Here is a 22,613-nt window from a genome sequence, read left to right as displayed (position 1 = left end):
ATTTAAGAACGCAATTTTTAACAAAGCGTTTCCCTAGAAAGCTTTGTCCTCTTTACAGCCAATCAAACCTCGGAATCCCAATCCCCAGCCATTGTCTGCATCAATCTAAATCGGCGCTCGTAATGGCCGACCCCCGCCTTCCCAAGTCAAAAAATCTTCAGTCGAGACAAGTACTGGCCAACTTTTAACGGACCTGCCAGAAAGACATAATTTTTTGGTCCAAGAACGATATAATTGGATGAACTCACAAACCTTCAGTGATTCAGCAACACGCCAACTTGAATCTCGTCCTCATTGCATACATATATCACCAAGGTTCTTCTGTTTTGAGGTGACTTCTTCGAGTTTTGCCGCCCCAGTTTTCTTCTGTGTATCGATAGTAGATTTCGTAGGGCCGTTTTGGAGGGCAAAAACTTCCAACAATCATCATCCGCCGTATCGACGACTACGCCGCCGCGCCGAACAGCACCGCGCCTCGAGCCTATCCTTGAGAGATACTCTAAACCTACTATTGGATACTGCTTTCACTGCTTATGCTTTGGTGAAGTCGAAATAATGGCTGAGCCTGGCCAGCCGGAGCTCAACGCGGGAATGTCCCCGACGGGTGCGTACATGTCCCGTTGCTTCCCGGCAGATATCTGTCGCGATAGACGAATTTGGCTCAATGCTGACTGTAGTGACTCTAGGGATCAAGAAAGAGCCTATTAATGAAGCCGACATTCTCGAGGGCCTAGGCCTTGACCTCGATTCCATCATGCAAGCTGCGACTAAACGACCATTCGAAGACGAGTCTAACGGCGACGACCCATCTAAGAGGGTTAAGACTGAAGCCGAACCTCCCTCTGAGAATGCACTCGATCTTCCTCAAGGCGCTGAAGAAGAGCTCGAAGATGGCCTTGCGCTTCTCGTGCAGAATGCGCTCAGCAATGTCAATGACTTCGTCTTTGGTACCTCGAACGACCCCATGGAGATTGATGGCATTACCGACCATAACCTACCTCCACCGCCTCCTCCCCCCTCATCTCCTTCAGTCTCGTTCTTCTCCGACCCTCAGAAGTATTTGCGCAAAGCCAGTCGGCATGCGCTTGGCAACTTGGTAGGTGGCGCGACTTGAGAGATACCACAGCGCTTACATGGGTGGGATAGGCACTTTCTGTCCTCCTCTTATTCTCGCAATCATTCGACGACTCGATAAAACCTATTCAAGATGCCGATTCACAACACGCCAAGTCATTTCGCGACCTACAAGCTTCTTTTGCGCAGATCAAGCAAATATACTCTTCGGGGCCTATTCTATCAGCGGACGATCCAGACCTCCACGACCACGAATCCCGTACGATCCTCGATCTAGCGAACCTTGCTCAATTCTGTATCTGGCTATTACAAGCCACGCCATCCTATTCCGAAGCTCATCAGCACTTTCATGCCATCTTTAGAGGCCAAGTCTCAGACCTCGGTTCCGATGCGCTCGATCTATACCTTTCCCTGAAAACCCAAGTAGCCATCGATGCGCTTGCTACAAAAACCGAAGAACAATCCAAGGAGCAAGTTTTGGAAGAGGCACTAATCAAGGACATGGAAGAAAAGCTACGGGGGCTTCATAATGGGCTCGATCTTACGCCTGCCGATTCTGAGTTCATCACTTCCGTCCGAGCGAGGAAAACATCTCTTGAAGGTGAAGCTTCTAACGAATCTGGTGAGTGATTTGTCGGCAACGGAGTAGAGCTTCTTACTCACCAGTACTAGCTGTTTTGAGAGAAAAGTATAAAGTGGACGATTTACTGCGCCAGGTCTCGACATGTGTAAAGACACGGCTTGCATTGATGTCAGACCTTGGATCAAGGTTAGGCCATCCTATGCGATCTAGCGAAGAGACTGCAGTCGACCTATTGGGCGATACGACCGGCGATACGAATCTCGACTTGGACGATCTCTCATCATTCTTTGAGAAGACAGCTTCTGGACTTGTTCAAGATGCTTTGGCTGGACTGACTGAAGATACCACTACGACCCCTGCCGAGGCTAATCCTCAACCTGAGCAAACGCCCACTGTCACCGAAACAATCGAACCACCAGCCGCGGTCGAGCCAACCAAGAGCCCCGAGAAGGAACCTACCTTGACTCCTCAGACAAACGGCAAAGTGGAATGCACTCAACAAGATTACAAGGAGCTGGAGGCGCTGGTAGCCCAAAGCACAGATCACTATGTCAAGACTACACTACATGGCTTGTCGCCGGTGCCCTATCAACCTACAGTTCCAACAAGCACGAGTGAGTCAGGTCTCAGAAGAACGCAAAGGTCATTAGCTAATGTGAACGCAGCGCAAACATATCTGAACCAGCTCCAACAACAACAACAAGCCCAACACCCGTACTTTACATCATCATATGCGCAGAGTATCCCTGAGCCACAACCACTACCTCAAGAACCGGGTCATCAGCTCCCGCCACACCAAACCTGCTCCAGTGCATTGTTGTACGACAAGGCTCGACAAGCAGCCCTCTCTAAAAATGCGACTCACACAAGAAGAGAAGGCCTCCACTCAACACGTCGGCCGTGGACTCAGGACGAAGAGAAGGCTCTCATGGCAGGCTTGGACTTGGTCAAAGGGCCCCACTGGAGTCAGATACTCACCTTATTTGGGGCGCAGGGCACGGTATCAGATATACTTAAAGATCGGACACAAGTCCAGCTCAAGGACAAGGCTCGTAACCTCAAGTTGTTCTTCCTCAAGACCAACTCTGAGATGCCATATTATCTCCAGGCAGTCACAGGAGAGCTCAAGACACGAGCTCCTACACAGGCGGCGAGAAAGGAGGCTGAAGAACGCGCAAGAATGAATTCGGAGGAGGACCAAGCTAAGATTCAGGGAATCATGACACTGGCTGGAGGGTTGCAAAACTCTCCACAAGGACAGGCAAGGGCTGCAGGAACGCCAGCATCAGCCGTTGGTTCAGGAGTCATGACGCCTGCTCAGAATGCGGCCCAGGCAGCGTCTTCGCAGCAAGGCCAGGCGCACAATCAAGCAGCTGCCCATTCGTATAACCCAGCCACTTCATCGGGATATCCACCATCGACCTTGCCGCAGTCAAGGCCAAGCGTTATGTCGGCAGCACAACAGCCGCCCCATCAAGCAGCGCATCCTCAATCACAAATGTCTATGTCTCCTCAGACCCCGCGATCCCAGCAACAACAACTACCTCAGCAGCAGCACAGTGCTATGCACTCTCCCGCCCACGCCCAAGCTGCTGCTCAAGCTCGTTCCCATACGTCGACACCCGTCGGACAGCCACATCACTCCCCGCCGCCACAACATACACCAACTCCTCAACCAGCTACTCAACATCATCCTCAGCCTCACTTCCCGCCTGGTCGACATACTCAGCTCACATTCCCTTCTCCTCCTCCGCCTGCAAATGCCACGCCTAATTTACACGCACATGGCCAGGTGCCAGTTCCAGATACGCAAACACAGATGGATCAGCACATGCACGACAATGCTGCGGAGGCAGCACTGTTGCAAGGACTTCAGGCAGCAGTGGCAGAGTCTATGTAACACAACGTTGCACAGTATGCTTGAAAAGACGACCATATACAGTGGGCTTTTTTTTTATGCAACCTTGTTAGGCTCAAAGAACTGTTTGGTGTTTCTGTTTACTTTTTCTCCTGCTTATAAATGTTGATAACGACGGTGGACCAGTTGCTCCATAACGAGCCATGGCACCTAGGTACGCATCAGGGGGTGCTAGGCGCAGTTGGCTATAGTCTTTTCCGCGCAGCAAAACTTTTTATTCTCCTATAGATAAGAAAGCCTCGATGGCTGAATTAAAGGAAAGAGTGGGAGGGGGAGACAAAAACGAGAGGAATAGAGACAGCTTAGTGAAGTGGAGGTCTGGCTTGGAATGATACCACGAATTAGGAGGTGAAATGATAGATGATGACTGGAGACAGCGGGAAATAGGCAATTGAATCATCCCTAACCTTCAACAAACATTTTACTCTGGTACTGTGCGTGATATGTCGTGCCACTAACGATGAGTCAAGATTAAAGATTGCCATCCGTGGGTGAGGTTACTCATGCCACAAGGTTGAAAATGCCTGAGTCGCCTATTCGCGATCTTGCAGCCGGGAGCTTACAAAGGCATCCCAGTGGTTCGTTTCACGATGTAGCTCGCCGTGTGTCCTCACGGGTAGTGATACAGATTCACGTTGGTGGCAGCCCATGACTTCGGCTCTCTATCTTGTGATACGTGCCGTGGACGTTTGGTTCGAGCGCAGAGCCGCATGAACACGATAAATGAGGTTATAAATTACCGCCTTGGTCTTGATTGTTGAGCTTTGATTTTGAAGTGTTCAGAGACCATAATATACTTTACCCCTTTTCAACATGTATCACTTGCCATATCAACTGAGGCGCGGCTGGGATTCGACCTGTGCGGCGTCAGGGACTATATGCCGCAATCATCCAGTCAGTATGCAGGTGAATGGGCGGATGTATCCGTCAATTTATTGCCAGTTCCATGCGTGCTGGCAAGTTCAGAACGGGCGAGCATGCCCTGAGCAGAAGTTACCCAGAGCCTCGGTTTGCGCCCGGCGTGAGTTGTTATTACTAGGTAGTTCTTGACCAAGATCAAATGGCTAATGAGTGGGTAGATCTTCGTTGTCAGGCAGTAGACAATGGAAGGGCATGTACTTTGGAGGTCAAGCAAGGGGATATGTTGGCATACAGATATTGCCCACAGCTTCGTAAGACAGCCATTTCACTCTTTGACTTTAGAGCTAACGATTACAGATCTTTGCGAGTATCAAGACTGTCAGAATCAGAGATCACGACATCATGATCAATACCTTCCGCTCTGCGACGACCACCGCTGCCAATACGACAGTTGTCGGAATCCTAGAGACGGCGGCGCTGGTGTGTTCTGTCGATCTCATACTTGCAACGAGCCCTATTGTGGTGCATTTGCTCCAGGCACAGACCCAGATGATCCTCAACGCTTCTGCGAACGTCATCGCCAATGTCTAAGACCGCACTGTCCACGTCTCTGCCATACGCGCGAGAACGGACACCCCACACCTTTCTGTGGTGCGCATTATTGCGAGGCACATGACTGTGATGATGGTCGTGAGAGGGGTGCCTTCTGCCATGCGCATACGTGTGTCGAGCCAGGCTGTGTAAGAGGGAGGCAGACCCCTGGTGAGTATTGCAGGGAGCATACGTGTAGGGCTTGGAACTGCCGCATGAGGAAGACTGGGAGGGAGTTTTGTCCGCAGCACGAGTGTGCCTACGATGGCTGTGACGCTGAAGTGGAGGAGGGTAGGTTTTGCGGTCCTCACTATACTAGACATATGGGGGCTAGATATGGAGGACGAAGATATCCAGCTCCAGGGATGAGATATCCTATCTACGACGACGGTGAGTTCACTTGATCCATTCTGTTATAGCTGCTGACTGAGATGCTAAGGGATTGATCCCTATGATATGTGCCCAGGCATCCACGATAGAAGAGGATGTGGCCGAAGACCTGAACACGGCAGTCCATTCTGCCAACACCACATCTGTCACGTCCCCAACTGTCCAGCCCCTAGGACCCGATCATCCCAGTTCTGCGTTGATCACGAGTGCCCTGTAGAAGGGTGTCTTCGCCCAAGAAATACACGGCCCCGCGGGGTTAGAGATGGCGACTCGCGATTTTGCGATCAACATACCTGCAGTCATCCTGGTTGTCCTATGCATGCTGATGAAGACTCAGATAGATGCATGCTTCATGGGCATGATATGCCTATGTATAGGCATAGGAACAGGAACAGGATGCCGGATGGCGATGGGGTCAGAATGGGAAGAGTTGCTCGGGTTTTCAGGAATCGAAACTTCGATGATGAGGATGAGGATGAGGATGGGCTCCCGTTTCGTCAAAGACAGTTTGGATGGGCTCAGCCGAGGAGCAATCAATTCGCAGCATGGGGCAGAGCAGTGTGATAGTACCAAGGGTGCTCAGCCACAGTTGACGAGGGCTGATTTGTTGGGGCCGGTCTTTGGTGGGATACATTAGTACCTAGGTTAGACTGTAAATTGAGGCTATTCAGAAAGACATTATTTGCGATTGTGGATGCAGGCAGGGTCTTGATTGTGGCTGGGCCGAGCCGAAGAATAAAGTGCTTGCATTTTGGTTTCTGCAAGGGCAAGCGGAAGTGCAAGGGGTCCCGTGGTGACGATGCCTATTTTGAAGATGATGGTGTTGAAGAAGAGAGACTGGAGGCCTGATGTACCTGTCATGCGGACAAGCACAGTCAGTACTTTTATTAACACTATATAAAATGCACAAATAGTATGGCTCTATACAGTGTGGGTATGGCAGATGCACAGTCCCCTCTAGGTCTCTTGACTATCAGCCCAACCACGCGATGTCCCGCTCACGCTCATCAGGAACCGACACCTGCACATGCACGTCACTCAGCTAAAGACGCACGACACATGGCGATTTTGATCTTCTATAGGTGCCCTTTCTTTAGTAGTATTCATTAGCCGCAGACGCCAGGGCTTTAATTTGGTTGATCTCTTTGACGTGCTATCACTTCAACTTGTCACATCAAAGAACTTGTGAGCTCCGATCAATGCATAAACACACCATTTCTATGATAAATCTTGTCCTTAATCTATTGTACCTAGTCAATTCTTCTGGGCGTATTGCTGACTTCCTCTGTCTGTCTGCCTGCTCTGTAAAATGACCACCATCATCAATGAGACAAAATCAACAGATGGCCACGCGCCGCTCCAAGGACTCCAAAATACTCATTCATGTTGGCTCTTCTTTTTCAACCTACACTAATTTTAAAGTCCCATACTATCTATGTAAATGCTCTGCCACAGTTTGAGTCCTACGCTCCAACTCAGACACTCACTTACACTTTACCACATCATACGCTTCTATAAGCCACGATGTTGAGAATGTCGCGTCCGCGTGCTTCTCAAAGTGGAACATTCAAGTCGGAATGTCTTTAATGCGAGTTCTCTGTGATTGTTTAATTATAAGTGATTGCTTATAAAAAGCATTTGCTCTTCACGGGCATAATTCCCTTGTTCAAACACTTCTGACCTTCTTTGATCACCTGCATTGACCCGACTGTCTCTTTCAACTGTCACTCTTTATATCCGTGGGAGCTATTTCGAGACAATAATAGGTCATTCATATCACTGCAAGGCCTTTTCATAAGTCTCAACTCATCGAGACACTTTCCTTATATCTTCCATCATACCCAACTATCTTAAACCCGCCTCTTCTGTCCTCTAAACTTGACGCACGCAACTCTCGACTATCTCGACCATCGAACACAAAAAGAAACTCAGTGAAACGAAACATTGATCGACATGTCTCGTCGCTGTTATGTCGAGACTAGTCCTGATGGACGTCCTCAACTCGTAACCATCAAGCGCTCTAGATCCTACCACCACTCCCACCGCCATCCGTGCGACTACTACAAGGTCAGCCGCGAAGAATGGAGGACTCTTGTACGACAGAACGAACTCCTCGATGAGGCCAACCAAGCATACGCTTCCCAGAACGAAACCCTTAGATCTCGGCTTCACAGCTCCGACGCAGAGACTCATCGACTATGCCACGTCGTCATCCCCTCTCTCAACGACCAAATCGCCAAACTATCCCGCGAGAACGAATGCCTTCGTCGTGCAGCCGAAAAGCCCTGTGATCCCCCTGTTCACACCTATCACTTTGAGCTAGAGAAGCTGCGAGCCAAGATATGCAGACTTGAAAAGGAGAACAAGACTCTACGAGATGACAATGGAGATCTTCGCTTTAGGGTACGCGAGCTGTCCAAGCAGATCGACCAGAGCATCAGTCGTAGAGTTGCAGACTTTACTAAGCAGATTGAGTACTGGACGAACCAGTCTGGTTTCTGGAAGAAGAAGTACGATGAACTACGCGAGCGACATCTTGGTCTAATTACGATTGTCGAGTCCAAGACTGAGAAGACAGAGTATTACGACGATGTTCTGAAGCGACGGCGCGTTTGTTAATTCATTATTCGGCATTTCTTTATGCTATCGAATGCTTTCGTTATGAGTATCATGATATTATTTAAATAGAACAATGGTCAAGGTCTAGACGGGCCCTTGCTCCCCCCTTTGTTAACACCGCCATGATCTGGCACTATTCCCTTCCGCGCTTCATTTCTTCCATAGAGACTTTGTTCCTTTGTAACCAAGGTATAAAAAAGTCTTTCAATCTCATTTGATGATATACTGACATTCTGCAGTTGGATATTTCCCTGTCTGGATAAAGGCTCGATTTCAGGTCATATGAACTCAACGTAACTTATTTCTTTTGCCATGGTTACATTCTATTACAAGATGAGGCATAGAAATACGTTAGACGGCGTTTGTTCATACACAGATACCCTAGTCTACGTGGTCGGGTAGAGAGAATGATAGTCTCCCACTAAGAACAACTTGCACCCCTCATGGATTGGCAAACATAACTATTCTATGTGACCGCGTGGCTAAGCTAGACTACATGAATTCTTTCTCGTGACGTACAAATCTCATCGTAAACAAAAAGGAGGAGGGTCATGAGAACTCGACTCACCTCAGGGTAGCATCCAGATATAAAATGTCTTAGAAACTTCACTTTTGCAACGACACTAAGCATCAGGTAAGCAAACTAGCAACACAAAAATATCGCTGGGGGTCTACAGCTCCTTCTCAGCTCGACAGAAGCAAAAGGAACAGTCTGGATTGTAATTATTTGAACACTCCGCACTGCCATGGCGTAATGTGGCATGATGGCAGTGCATTTGAGCCGCAATAATCGCATGCTTTGTAAGACGGATGTTCTCGACGGCTCGATATGCACACTGGTGCCTTGCTGTCTCTTGGCGAACCATACTTAACTCTGCATTTTTGGTTGTGATGAGCCGAGCACTCTACGCGGTGCAACGCGATATCCCGTGGCATCGCGCATCTTGTCCCGAAACTCGTGGGGCATACTAAAGATAACGACGACGTGAAAAGGAGGGGCAGGCGAGGCAACCAAGGAGAGAGGGGTAATGGCTGGATGACCAATAGAGGCGGCCTCAAAGTTAGAAAACAGGCGGGAAATGGTGAAAGAAAAAGTCCTATTCCAGGCAGAAGGGGACTTTGGCACCATAAGGATTGGTCGCCTGGTTTAAGTGGAAAAAGGCGACCAGGATAACCTTTGGGGGCCGGCAACACAGACATTGGATTTGATGTGTGGAACTGGTGGAGGAGCGGTTTGAGAATACGCATGCATACATGGCAGTGCCTTGATCCGCGAAAGGACAGTCTGATGAGGGTGTGGTAACAAGGGAAAATGGCTGCACACCGAACTAGTATCGAGGTTTGAGGGACCGTTCCGTACCGTGAATGAAAGAAAGGGTGTGGAGTACACGGGAGGGACCCGTAGTGGTGGTATCGTGATGGATGTGGAGGAAGTCGAGCATGACATGAAGGCGCCAAGAGGTGTGAGTCTGAAAGCGGGTGACCAGTGCGAAGAGGTTGCGAAGCCTGGCTTGAGGTTGCCTGGGTGAAGTAAAGTTGGTCTAGGAGCTGGGGTGCAGTATTTTTCACATGACCTTTCCCAACAGCATTATCCAGTTGACTCACATGGAGGGCCTCAGAATAAATTGGTCGCGCTTATCAAAACAGGGGCTGTGTATAGGAATGACAAGCAATTTGATCAACAAATTGCATTGTAAGAACGGCACACCTTGATCTCGAGTGTGCGTGACTTGAAAAAGCGATATCGCAATTTGATACGCCTTTGGTTGAGAATCGCCAGCAAGCGGGTAGATCCGCAGTTTAATTGGCGATGCCACGGTAAAAGTTTTGACGTTTACTTTCCGAGTTCGGAAATCCTGTCGAAGCCTGTTGACCGTGTTAAACCCGCCTCGCAAGCCATTTAGCGACCATTACCGTTATAGGCAAACGAAACCTGGAGGTGGAGGTGGAGGTAGACGGGAGCAGCCTCCCGCTGGGTCGGTAAGGCAGGGTACGTACTGGGCTGGGCTTGGGGCTGAAGACCTCGGGTCGGTACACAAAATTCCACATCTGAAATTGGTCAACACAGTCAAATTCAGGGGGTGGGAGTTCAAACGCACGCAATACAGCATAAGGAGCTAGGGCTGGAAACGTGGTAACGGTAGCTTGGCGACGGAATGCGGGAATGCAAGGAGAGCCCACGATAATGACGGAGCTCGCTCAACTCTATCCACAAAAGAGCTCATAATCAAGCATTGAATGCCAGCAAGAGTCAAACTAGCTCGAGGCCACCTCACGAGCCGAAAACAAAGGGGGGCGCTTATCAGTCTAATGGCCCAGCCCCAGTCAATATCAAACACTCCATTCCCGCCGAGTCAGAATTTTCTATTCTGCCCCAATTTTGTTCTGACAAGCGGGTAGGGAAAGAAGCTCGAGCGTTTAGGTTATTAAACCCCCAGAAGCGGGAGGCCCTCCCGGCGGATGTCCCCCGGGTCCGGGCCCAGGCGACCGGCGATGGGCAGCGGGCGGCTTCTCGAGTACTAGGGCATGGGTCTTGACTTGAAATGGTTTTGCTCTCCACACACAAGCTCTTCCATTCCGACCTGATGAGCGATGTCTCCCCACGATTATGTATGTTGGAATACCAACTAGAAGCGCAGCACGATATCGTACCTACATAGGTAGTGTAGTGTAAATCGTTTCCCTCCATACATGATGCGCATGATATCGCACATCCTGCAGAATACATCATGGGTTACCAACCGAAGCCATGCTGCTCATCTGCTCCCGGATGCAAGAGAGCGAGCTGAAAGGGTTGGGCGACCAAAGGCAAACAAACAAGGGGGGGTTCACACGCATCCCATCAACGGCTGCCCTGGTCCAGAGTAACGCACCACGGGAGTTGAAGTTGGATGGCTGTTTGCACACACACATACCAGTAAAATAATTGTAAAGCTTTCTTTCCATGTGCCGAATAAGTCGCATTGACGACAAGGGTGACGGCGCAGAAACGCAACCAGAGATACGGCGAAACTTCCATGTCAGCATGTCGCACGTCCAGCGAGCCCCCTTCCCTCCGCCAGCCCGATGAGTCACTCTCCTATAGCTTCCGTCCAAAACGGACTCTTTTGGGTGCTTTGTGGGCAGCGGAGGCGCTCCAGGGGCGGCGTAAGAAGTGACTTGGTCGCTCGCTCAGATGGCGGTGTCCGCACCGGTCACAGTACTTAGCCACGAAGCGGCATGAAGCGGAGTCGTCGGCCAGCAGATAGTCAACAACACGACCTTTTCTCGAAAATAGGTTGGTATTGGCTAACCAGTATTGTAAACGTTGCGGCGATGTGAATCATAATTTCCTCCGTGTCTTTTTTTGGAGGGTGGTTAGTGGGAGGAATGTGAAATGTTCGTGGATATCATGACAATCAACGGAAGTGAAACTGGCTGTTTCCGACCCCCCTGTCTGTCATCCAGGGTGTCTGGCTGATGACTGGGGGTAGCTTTTAAAGACGGTGACGATGTCGGCAACACTTTTCTAAGCCCTCTCCTCTGTCTAGGCCTTTGCTCGTTGCTTTTCCGCTGCAGGTGTTTTCTTTTGCTTTGCCTAGGTTACGGCGCAGCACAGGCCAGGGATAATAATACCAACATCCCATATCATGCCCCTTTTTCGGCGATATGAGAGATTCAGGAATCAATGTCCAAGCAAAGAGCCGGGGGTGGTATAAGAGCACAAAAAGACCAGAATTTAGAAGCCGAACCGGCAGAGAAACAGAAAAGGACCCCGGCTTTGACAGGGGTTTAACGTTTGGAGGTGTGGGCGAAGTGGGAATTGGGCTCTAGTCGGCTCCCCTTGGGCACTGAGCGTTGGTTGCCGTCCCTGGTGTTGGCGTCACAACGCTTTCACTCATCGACTTTGCGCATACCGCACTGGCGGGTTTAATGTGTTGAGAAAGGATCCATGGCTTGTCTGAAGCGCAAATGCGAGTCTGAGTGTGTGCGCCAGGCCCAGTTTCCATTTACCATGTCTCTGATGTTCCAATCACGAGGTTGGAAAAAGAGTTCCCCTTCACTCCCTCTTTGGTGGTTCTCACACCCTAAACTCCCTTTATTCTCTCAGTCTGAACAGGGGTTGATGCTATTTTGTAACGAAGTGATGAGGATAGGAGAGGAAGGGAATGGCTGTTCCCTATTCCTCGGGTGCATGTGCGGTGCGGGTGTGTATAGTAGCGCATACCTAGGCACCTTAGTATGCAGGATCAGAGGAGGAGTCTGCATTCTGTCTGTCTGTCCCTTTCCCGTCTCTCCGTCTCTCTCCGCGTTTGCGTGCACCGTAATGTACCGACTCTGCATAGATGTGCAGTTGAATGTAGGTGAGACCATAGCAGGCCGCAGATAATTGTCTCCCCATCTGCGTTTTGTCGTCATCTCTCCATGTTAAGCATAGATCAAAGAAGGGTGAGTGTAAGTAAGTGTGTAAGAGGATAGCTGAAAAAGCAGGAGAATTTCCCTTCAACTCTGAGGCAGACACAGACGACAACAACCATGTCTTAGAAGGAGCACCTCCTTCACTTCAATTTCCTTTCTTTCCATATTGATACTCTATCCCTGCCTCTGTGTCTGCCTACCTGCCTTGCTTTGTCTTAGGCCTGGCCCTTCCTTTATTGCGCCCCCCTTCTATAGCCCACCCCCCATTCCAGACAACTAAGACACCTGTAGCCTGTAGGTAGGTAGGCCTTTTCTTTTTTTTTTCTCTCCCACAGCCGAGTTTGACAAAACCCATATCATCCCGAATATTCTACTTTTTCCCTCTTCTGCCTGCACCTGAACTCACTTCTCTTTTCACCACACACAGGTTTATTCCAACCTTTCTCTCTCGAATATTCTATTCTACTCTGTACTGTGCTACAGGAAGGATATCTATCTATCATCTTTGTTTTACTTGCTGGTAAAGCAATAGTTGACAACTAACTTGAGTTTACACCTCAACTCAACTCTCTTAACTCGACGTCACCTTTTTTTGCCTTTGTGGCCCCTCGCGCTCCCGCTCCCGTTCCCGCTACAACCCCTCCAGTAGAGAGCCTCCAGCTAAAAACGCCCGCGCTCTTCTACCCGCCTGCCAGACCAAATTACACCGCTGGTCGTTGGGCAGAGCTGCACCGCAGCGAACAGAGTTAACACCACAAAATAACCACGAACACACATTATCGAGACGACTTTGGCGTCACTTCTCGCCTCTTCTCTATTTCTTCTTTCTTGTTGTTGGCGATCGTAAACAGTCCAAACCGACGCCATGCCTCTCCACCAGCGGACTTCTGCTAGCCCATCTAAGAGGAGCAGCTCCTCTGTTAGGAGCTCTGTCTCCGCCAGAAGCACTAACTCTTCCTCCTCCTCCTCCTCCAAGTCAAGGGCCTTGACTGGTATGTTCAATGGTCGCCTTTCAAGTTCCCCGCCTCAGCCGACTAACTCTACTTTTCCCTTTGTAGTGCAAGACCATGACTACGAATATGAATTCGATATTGAGTCCGAGCTGCGCGACGATCTTCAAAAGGCCAACACAGAACTCAACAAAGCCAATGCCGAGAACGACAAATTGAGCGCCCAGAACGACAAGCTCAAGGCCACCATCGAGCAGCTCACCCGCAAGTTGAACGAGTCCAAGACATCACTCGAAGAGACAACCCGCAAGCTCAATGATTCTACAATCTCATGCCGTGAGCTCAAGGCCCAGATCGAGGGTGTACGCTCTGAGGCTGATGTCCTACGAGAGGACAACCGCCGTCTTAACACCGACTTCGAGGAACTCAAGGGCGATAAGCGCCGCCTGAACAATGAGTGTGATGAACTCAAAGAGGAGAAGGAGGCCCTCAAGGAGGAGATTGAGCGCGTCAAGTTCGAGCACCATGATCTTGAGCAGCGCTTCATCGGTCTCCAGGCCAAGCACGAGAACCTCACCATGCGCCACAATGCTGTAAGCAGCCAAGCTCCCTCGTCTGCCATGACGAGCCCCATGTCCAGCCCAATGCCCAGTCCTCTTCCTGCCCCTATTCAGGAGGGCCGTAAGAACCCCCCCCGTCCTTCCAGCAAGGCTTCTAGCAAGGCCTCTAGCAAGGTTTCTACCAAGTCCTCCAGCAAGCGAGAGCCTCGCGAGGACCGCCACCGTGAGCAGGAGGATCGACACCAGTCTGAGCGGGAGGAGAGCTCTCGTGAGGAACACACTCGCGAGAGACGTCACCGGGATGATCGCGAGCGCCGCGACCGCGACCGTGAGGATCGAGTACGCCCCCCGCGCAGCGAGAAGCCTAAGGACAAGGAAAGATTTGAGGCCAAGGAACGCTTGTCGAAGCGGTTTGATGAGCGCCCTGCTGTAGCACCTCGTCAGACCAGCTTCATCGAGCCATGGGGTCCCGGAGGTTGGTCTCCTCATTATGATGCCCCTTCAAGCGACTTTGACGCTTACGGCCATATGGCAACAGGACGCAAGGCCGCCAGTGTTGTGTCTAGCGGGGCTTATTCCAATGTCCCTCGCACGACCAGCATTGTCAATGGTCACTTCAGCAGCGACAGCAGCGCATACGATGATGAGCGGTATGAGGATGGTTCTTACCATGCCTACCCCATCCCTAACTAATCATTCTTCTGTCTTGTTTGACCTGCCATGCTCGAGGTTGCGTGGTCTCTCACTGGAAGCCACCAAAGAGAATGGGCTACAGGTCAAAACAGGATGCTCATGGGGATCGACATGATTCACATGAGCGCACTCCCTCCTCGAGACGCCCTCGAGGAGTGAGATCCTAGTAGGTAGGGCTTAACACCAAGCTCCACCTCTTATCTCTTCCAATTGTTACCGATGATCGGATTCTGGCCAGTCACCTTCCCATTGTGACTCAATTCCAATGGCGAGTTGTTCCAGGCCTAGTCTACTAATGTGTCGCCTTTCCCCCGCATGGAATATGGTTACCGACACCGGCCGAGATATTTAAGCTCCCCACAGGATTATCCAATCCCACTCGCAGCATCCCAACCTAAACTTACATTTATTTTTCTGTTGGTTTTTGCAGCTATACACAGACCCCAATCGAGTTGATTGGGATCTCTGCTTTTCATACATACGTTTTGCATCATCGCCATGAAGCTTTACCCTTCCATTCCAGAGGACCTCGCCGCCTGGGTGCAGCAGCAACCTGTCTTCTTCACAGGCTCTGCTCCTACTCATGGCTCTCATATCAATGTCTCTCCCAAAGGCCTTTCAGACTCGCACTTCGCTGTTCTAGGACCCAACCAGTGTGCCTATATCGACCGCACTGGTTCCGGATGTGAGACTATTGCCCATTCCTACGATAATGGCCGCCTGTGTTTGATGTTTATGAGTTTCGGTCCCGCTCCTCGGATTGTCCGCTTCTTCTGCCGGTCCAGGATTATCGAATGGGATGACCCAGCCTTCCCAGACCTGGTCCGTCGAATCTCCAAGGGAAAGCGTTCTACATTTGATGGCGCCAGAGCCATCATTCTGGCTGATGTGTTTGAAGCCCAGACAAGCTGTGGCTTCGGTGTTCCCCGGGTGAAGAGGGGTATATATGCACCTGATGAGACCTCTGAGAAGAACTTGTCTCTTGAGCAAGTCCTTCAAGAGGGTGTGGATGGTAAAGTGAATGAGCTGGCTGTGTTTGAGGAGAGGCCCACAATGGATATGTGGGTGGCAAAGCGAGTTGAAAACAACACCTTGTTGGATTATCATAAGGAAACCAACGTGCTGAGCATGGACGGCTTGCCTGGACTCAGAGCTGCTCGTCGGAGCGTGGGAGAGACGTTATGGTTTACGGATGCAAAGGCGCATGCAAGGAAGGTTTTTGCTCAGAGCGAAGCGATTGCAGTTGGATTTCTTCTTGCATTGTTGTTGTACGTTGTCATGGTTTCAGTTGGAGTGATTTCAGCGTCATGGCCAAGGATTCAGGCTTGAATGGATATAGGAACGGCGCATTTTTCGGTTTTGGGATACCAAAAAGTACAGTGTTTGGCTTTCAAAAAAGGTGTTCCCTCAAAGGGATTGGATTTTTTTATGTCTTTTGCGTTTTTCTTTTCTTCTTGTGCCTATTTTCTTTTTCTAGATACACATTTTCGTTCTTCTTGTTTGTCATACCAGATAGATTTGTAACGCGTTTGCTACATGATGCAGGTCCAACAGCCTGTGTAGGAACGATACCACCCATGTTAGGATAGTTTATTAGTATTAGTAGCATTAGAGTCTTTGATTAAATGTTCTTTTAAAACACTTTGTTTCCCCCTTTGCCTTTGTGAATATGAGTTGAATATCCGATTTTCCCCTAACTTTCTTGACACCTTGTGAGTCACAATGGACTCTCCGCACTTGATTCAGGGGTTACGCTCCCATGTACGCCACAACCAACTGAATGACAGCATTCACCAAAGAGGTTCTTGCGGGATTTATCTGATACTATGGTAATGATTGAAGTCCTTTCTTGGTTCATGCAAAATCTGCCATCTGCATTATCCGGGAGACAGGTATTGGGAAAGCTCAAGAAGCATCCGCATGTTGACATCTTATCGCAAGACCACACCGCACATCTAACCACATACTCAATGTAATCACTTATCAACACGAACTGTAGATGCAAAAGTCATATTGCTGCTTCGATCTCTGAACCTAGCATAATCCACCCCTTCGTCGCTATGCTACCTGTCGCTTCCTCAAACACTAATTCCGCTGGAGTAATTGTCTATCAAAAGATCGACTCTGCATTGGATTTGTAGCATGCGCGCGCAAGGCAAAGGCACAAAGACTATAAATCAGCCGTGCTCTTGTCCGCTTGCAATGGTTCAGCTGCTCTGATGCTCGACTCCTGGCTGCGTAGTATCCATGCTTAAAGATAAGTTGGACTTGTGAAGCAACTGGATTGCACTTTAGGCTCATAACAGCGGCATAACGGCGCAGATTAGGCTGTTCGCTAGAGGGGTAAGATGTTCGAGAAAAGTCCGAAAAACATTTCTTTACACTCAGCCGCCAGCGTTGGCTGGAGCTTGATTAGGAGGAGCAGTCCCTTGATTGTTGGGGCCAGAATCCTTTGCCTTATTACCTCCACCACGTCCACGTCGACCACGGCCAGCTGCCTTTTCCGGCGCAGCAGATCCAGCAACTGGGGCTGGTGCAGGCGTTGCCGCGTTTGCGTTCGTGTTGGCAGGCTTCTTGTCCTTACGCTCCAAAACTTGCACGGTGCCTTGTGCAACAGTGATAGGACTGGCTGTAACAGCCTTCACAAGACCCTCGTGTTCCGCAAAGTCGACATAGGCAAACCCCTTTCTCTTGTCAATTTCAACAAAAGTAATTGTGCCAAAAGTTGAGAGTGTTTGCTTAAGCAACGCCTCAGTAACTCCTTGAGAGGGGTTAGCATGCTTGACAAAGCCACGAGTAGCGTCAGGAGAAACAGTAGGAGGTTTCTTCTGGGCATTAGCCCCCTTATTGGGTCCGACCTTAGAGCCACCAGCTGCATTTTCTGCTTTCGATCTCCCTCCCTGTGAGGCCGGCGCTTGCGTTGTGGCATTTGCTGGCTTCGCCGCTGGGTTGGATTCAGCATCAGTAGCCTTTTTCTTGAGGAGCACAATTGGAGGGTTGGGAGCCGGCTGGCTCAATGTGCTCTCCTTAACCTTCTCCTTCTCTTTACTGTTCTCTTTGCTCTTCTCTTTTTGATTGTTCTTTTCGGCGTTCTTTCCGCCGCGAGTTCTGCGGTTTGATTGCTGCTGTTTGTTGGCATTGGCAACACCTCGTCCCTTCGGTTCTGGTGTTTCGGCCTCGTCTGATTTTACAGGCGTAGATGGGCTTTCAGAAGCACCAGCCTTTGCTTCGGCAGTAGGTTGGTTCTCCTTTTCTGGAGACTTTGCATCTGCTTCCGCTTTAGCAGCGTCTTGACGTGCCTTTCTATGCGCACTTCCAGGGCTGAGACCAAGATCTCGCTGAAGGATTCTTGCTGCAGCCAAAATTCCCGCACGTCGGCTCTTAGGTGCGGTTTCCTGGGCGCTGGAGTCATTGGGCTGGCTTTTAGCATTGGTCTTCGAGGTTTCCGCATTCGACTCAGAAGTCGCCTTCTTGGTGAGGATCTTGACGGTTTCCTTGGGCGTCTTTTCTCCCTTTTCGGCCTTGGACTCTTTGCCCTTCTTCTTACCCGAGTCTTCATCCTTGGACGAGTTCTTCCCCTTAGCGCTCCTAGAATCCTGCCCATGTTTGGAATTTTTGGAGGATGAGCTCTCTTTGGCTTTGCTTGCCTTCTTCTCCTTAAGGTACTCGATGAGTGGCGTAGTGGTGACTTTAGCCTCCGCCTTACCAAGGTCGTCGCCCTCTTCTCCTTCGGCGGTTTCTTTGGGTGGTGATGGGTTCGCTAGTTCCTCCAAGAAAGCCATGAATTCAGGATCCTGATCGATTGTTCCCTGTCGAGCATCGGTGCGCTTCTTATTGCTTGGAACCTTTTTGTAAATAGCAAACTCAACGGAAGGGGGACCAATCAAAGAAGGGCTATTAAAAGATGCCTTCGCATCCTCCCAGACAGCGGTTCGCACAGCTTCGCTCAAAGGCAAGATATCATCCTTTTTCATAACATGAACGTAGGAGCGACCAGGCCGAGAAGGTTTCGAGGGGCTTTGGATGGTGTTAGTAATGTAAAACTCGGCGGCAGTGCTCAGTGCCATACTCAGTAGAAATCTTTCCTCCAGCGAAGGAAAACCAGTCAACTTTGCCCTTACCCAACTCCCACTCGCTTCCAAGAATTGATACGAATTCTGCCTGGGTCATTCCAGGAGGTAGACGACGTATCACGAGCTTTTCACCCTCGTTATGAGCCTTAGTCTTGGTGGGTTTTGGAGTTTCGCTCTCATTCGCATGCTTTCATCATAGTTAGTCAGAGTGTCGTCGTTTCTCACGAATCTCGGCATGTCACCTTATTGGCCTCGGTAGATCTTGCATTAGAGCCTCTCCCTCTAGCTTTTCCATGAGAATTGTTCTCGTGTGACCCCTTTCCCTGAAACATGTCAGATATCTATGTCCCTTGCTCCCGAACGTCACTAATCACCTTTGTGGGTTCTGAGGTCTGATTTGATGATGTCTGAGGACCTCCGTTTGCCCGTCGAGACAGGACTTGTGGTGCTTGGGCTGACATCTCGCATACCGCAAATACCTCGGGTTGTAACTGACGATACCGTTATGATGATCGATATAGCGAAAGGCTCAAGTGAGTGCTGTAAGGCTTGATGAGTCGCGGCCTTGCTGCCCCGCCAGTGGCAGTGGGGCGATACTGGAGAGATATGCGATTATCCACCGAATGATGAATTCCTCACGTGTAGTCTTGGTTGTAAGTGCGTATGATATTTCCAAAAGTAAAGGGGAATATGTAAGTTAGTAAAGGAGAAAGAAATATTGAAGTGGGCAAGAACCAGTTATAAGATTAATCAAAACAGCACGTAAATATCTTATTCAAAGTTTCCCTCTCTGGCCATGGCCGAAGAATTCCCGGCGTTTCACTAGGTATCGCACCCCTCCATAGGTAGCAAGGCAAGCAGGCCTACCTAAGCATAAGCCCCACCCGATTCGCCGCATGTGTACCAGTACCACGACCAACACCTCACATATCGCAGTACAGGCTTCGCTGGGCTGGCATATCTCTCCCCGCCATCATACTCCCACATAGGCCTTCCATTGAAGGGGCATGCTAGATCATGGCTTCAGGCGTACCTCGACCGGGCCCTGCGAACCTGGGGCCCAATGCCGGCCTTGATGAGTGGCTAGAGGAGGCCAAACAATGTCATTACTTGCCTGAGCGCGCTATGAAGGAGTTGTGCGAGAAGGTTAAGGAGATTTTGATGGAAGGTGAAAACCGCCAGACTCAGATGCACCGCTGACCTGCTGACTCGGTACCTCAGAATCCAACATTCAGCCAGTCTGCACCCCCGTCACTGTGTGCGGCGACATCCATGGCCAGTTTTACGATCTTCTAGAGCTCTTCCGGGTATCTGGCGGTATGCCGGGCGAGTCCAACGTGCAGGCGCCGAAGACATCTACCACCGTCATCACCTCGGACGATATCGAGCCACCAACAGAGATCACAAACCCCAAGTTGAGGAAGAAGATAAAGTCTTCGGGCGAGAATGCAACATCCAGCGGCGTGGAGGAGACCGAGGCAGTCGAGGCAGAGGAAGATCCTGATTCCACAATGGCGGACCAGACCGAATCTGGCGTCACAGTGAACAAGTCAAGTCAAAGTGCCGATACCCGATACATTTTCCTGGGAGATTTCGTGGATCGAGGTTACTTCAGTCTGGAAACATTCACATTACTAATGTGCCTGAAGGCGAAGTAAGCACCCTCTGGTGCTGGTCGCGTGTCTTGGCTAACCATATTCCACAGATACCCTGACAGAATAGTGCTTGTTCGTGGTAACCACGAGTCTCGACAAATTACCCAGGTGTATGGATTCTACGAAGAGTGTCAGCAAAAGTATGGCAACGCCTCTGTCTGGAAGGCCTGCTGTCATGTGTTCGATTTCCTCGTCCTTGCCGCCATCATCGACGGTGAGATTCTCTGCGTCCACGGTGGTTTGAGTCCTGAGATTAGGACGATTGATCAAATCCGAGTCGTTGCCCGTGCGCAAGAGATTCCCCACGAGGGTGCGTTCTGTGACTTGGTGTGGTCAGACCCAGAAGATGTCGAAACGTGGGCCATCAGCCCTCGTGGCGCTGGATGGCTATTTGGAGACAAAGTCGCAACTGAATTCAACCATGTCAACGGTTTGAAATTGATTGCCCGAGCCCATCAGCTCGTTAACGAGGGTTACAAGGTATTTAGCGTCCTTCTATCTCGGCAAGGGTTGTACTAACGATGATCAGTATCATTTTCCAGAGAACTCAGTAGTAACTGTCTGGTCGGCACCCAACTACTGCTACCGCTGTGGTAATGTTGCTTCTATCATGGCTGTGGATAAGGACTTGAACCCGAGGTTTAGCATTTTCTCTGCCGTTCCTGACGATCAGAGGCATGTCCCAGCAAACAGAAGGGGGCCTGGTGATTACTTCCTGTGATGAAGAATGGTGTACGTATAACGGACTTAATGGCATAGGTAGGTAGGTATGTTGCATGTAGAATAGCATAGGGTCAGAATACCCATGGTCCATCGGTGATTTTTAGTGGGAATGCAAATGGATGGTTATGGATTGGGTAGAGTTGGTATCTCAATTACGAGCAAGGATGATCACTTCATTTATTATATCTGTGACGTTCGCGATGTTCCTTGGCTATTTTAGTGAACAGGAACTTTTTCCTATCAGAGGGTTCGCTAAATGACATCGACAACTCTGTCTTGGTCGATGTTATCTGAACCCTTCTCGGTGGTTCGATCACTCACCAAACTCCACCTCCCACCAACATGCCGAAACCAAAGGCCCCCAAGAGCAATCCGATACAAACTGCCATCAACGAATGGATTGCTACAGGGCCGGTCTCTGAAATAGAAAAAGATCAAGAATGGAAAGCTCAACTCTTGAACAGCGCACCCAAGCGCTTTACCATTTATGAACCCATGGTCTTGCTACCCACAGGAAGCTTCACATCCTTACCCTGGACAACCGCATTACAAGACGCCGGCCCAGATTCATGCCAACAACTCTGGTCTAAGATCCTAGCGCAACTGTCGACACAGGCAAAGGAGCCGTTAACTCATCTTGCCGTGAATGAAGGCATCCCTCTACACAAGGCAGGTGAGGAGGCGGATGAGAATGTGAGAAGAAGTCCAACTGGGCTGCGCACTCTCTGCGGAGATTTTGGGTCTTCAGATGCCTCGGCGGATGAACCTTCTGAAGAAGATTTTGATAACACTTTATGGGTTTCGACCAAGCAAAATGGGATATTCCAAACCTGGGCACCCAGATGGACAATGTTTAGCCGAGGAAATGTCAAAGAGAAGGCAAGACTGTTAGATATGGGAAACAAAGCACTTCAGGGCTCATGGGCGGTTGACCTCTACGCTGGAATCGGCTACTTTGTTTTTTCATATGCTCGACTTGGCATGAGAGTTATATGCTGGGAGATCAATCCATGGAGTGTCGAAGGTCTACGACGTGGTGCCAAAGCAAACCGATGGAGCGTTCGAATTGTCCAAGGTGAAGACTTGGCCCTGCCAAACGAAGACATCGTAAGCGGAGGAGAACAGATCATCGTATTCCTAGAGAGCAACGAGAAATCTCTACAGAGGATACAGTCGCTACAGGGCAATGGCATGGCACAAGATATACGGCACATCAACTGTGGCTTCCTACCAACAAGCGAACCAACTTGGAGAGACACATGGGATATTTCCTCTCCGGCCAGTGAGACACGCCTGCATCTTCACGAAAACGTTGGCGCAAACGACACAGAAACAAGACGCCAGGAAATACAGCGCAAATTCGACGACTGGAGCCAAGGGACAGATCGGACAGCCAAGGCCGAGCATATCGAGCTTGTCAAGACATTCGCACCAGGCGTCTGGCACTGCGTCTTTGACGTTCATGTTTACAATATCTAGCTATATCGTGTATCATGCTTATTATCCCAATAATATCGAGTACATA

General features: G+C 49.9%; 8 protein-coding genes across 8 annotated transcripts; 7 read left to right on the top strand and 1 right to left on the bottom strand.

Moving 5' to 3' along the window:
• Positions 1–555: 555 nt before the first annotated feature.
• On the top strand, positions 556–3,557 carry FSUBG_1353 (Telomeric DNA-binding factor trf1; the record flags this gene model as incomplete). The annotated part of the gene is made up of 5 exons (XM_036678431.1): positions 556–604; positions 687–1,096; positions 1,147–1,696; positions 1,747–2,271; positions 2,323–3,557. The coding sequence occupies 5 exons, from the start codon at positions 556–558 to the stop codon at positions 3,555–3,557; spliced, it is 2,769 nt and encodes a 922-aa protein (XP_036543063.1).
• A 964-nt stretch (positions 3,558–4,521) lies between these two features.
• On the top strand, positions 4,522–5,027 carry FSUBG_1352 (uncharacterized protein; the record flags this gene model as incomplete). Its single annotated transcript, XM_036678420.1, has 2 exons — positions 4,522–4,596; positions 4,794–5,027. The coding sequence occupies 2 exons, from the start codon at positions 4,522–4,524 to the stop codon at positions 5,025–5,027; spliced, it is 309 nt and encodes a 102-aa protein (XP_036543062.1).
• Positions 5,028–7,370: 2,343 nt separating this feature from the next.
• Positions 7,371–8,036, top strand: FSUBG_1351 (uncharacterized protein; the record flags this gene model as incomplete). Its single annotated transcript, XM_036678409.1, has 1 exon — positions 7,371–8,036. The coding sequence occupies one exon, from the start codon at positions 7,371–7,373 to the stop codon at positions 8,034–8,036; it is 666 nt and encodes a 221-aa protein (XP_036543061.1).
• A 5,263-nt stretch (positions 8,037–13,299) lies between these two features.
• Positions 13,300–14,637, top strand: FSUBG_1350 (uncharacterized protein; the record flags this gene model as incomplete). Its single annotated transcript, XM_036678398.1, has 2 exons — positions 13,300–13,426; positions 13,493–14,637. The coding sequence occupies 2 exons, from the start codon at positions 13,300–13,302 to the stop codon at positions 14,635–14,637; spliced, it is 1,272 nt and encodes a 423-aa protein (XP_036543060.1).
• Positions 14,638–15,135: 498 nt separating this feature from the next.
• FSUBG_1349 (pyridoxamine phosphate oxidase family) lies at positions 15,136–15,966 on the top strand (the record flags this gene model as incomplete). Its single annotated transcript, XM_036678386.1, has 1 exon — positions 15,136–15,966. The coding sequence occupies one exon, from the start codon at positions 15,136–15,138 to the stop codon at positions 15,964–15,966; it is 831 nt and encodes a 276-aa protein (XP_036543059.1).
• Positions 15,967–17,021: 1,055 nt separating this feature from the next.
• Positions 17,022–19,171, bottom strand: FSUBG_1348 (uncharacterized protein; the record flags this gene model as incomplete). The annotated part of the gene is made up of 4 exons (XM_036678375.1): positions 17,022–18,654; positions 18,707–18,897; positions 18,953–19,033; positions 19,085–19,171. 4 exons carry the CDS (start codon positions 19,169–19,171, stop codon positions 17,022–17,024), a joined length of 1,992 nt encoding a protein of 663 aa, XP_036543058.1.
• Positions 19,172–19,727: 556 nt separating this feature from the next.
• FSUBG_1347 (phosphatase) lies at positions 19,728–21,086 on the top strand (the record flags this gene model as incomplete). Its single annotated transcript, XM_036678364.1, has 4 exons — positions 19,728–19,878; positions 19,932–20,364; positions 20,416–20,845; positions 20,895–21,086. 4 exons carry the CDS (start codon positions 19,728–19,730, stop codon positions 21,084–21,086), a joined length of 1,206 nt encoding a protein of 401 aa, XP_036543057.1.
• Positions 21,087–21,430: 344 nt separating this feature from the next.
• FSUBG_1346 (tRNA wybutosine-synthesizing 2) lies at positions 21,431–22,567 on the top strand (the record flags this gene model as incomplete). The annotated part of the gene is made up of 1 exon (XM_036678353.1): positions 21,431–22,567. One exon carries the CDS (start codon positions 21,431–21,433, stop codon positions 22,565–22,567), a length of 1,137 nt encoding a protein of 378 aa, XP_036543056.1.
• Between the last annotated feature and the right edge of the window lie 46 nt (positions 22,568–22,613).

Source organism: Fusarium subglutinans (assembly GCF_013396075.1).
Source record: "Fusarium subglutinans strain NRRL 66333 chromosome Unknown NRRL66333_c0000007, whole genome shotgun sequence".
NCBI lineage: Eukaryota > Fungi > Ascomycota > Sordariomycetes > Hypocreales > Nectriaceae > Fusarium > Fusarium subglutinans.
The sequence above is the reverse complement of the archived record's forward strand: the minus strand, read 5'-3'. Positions and strand labels throughout refer to the sequence as shown.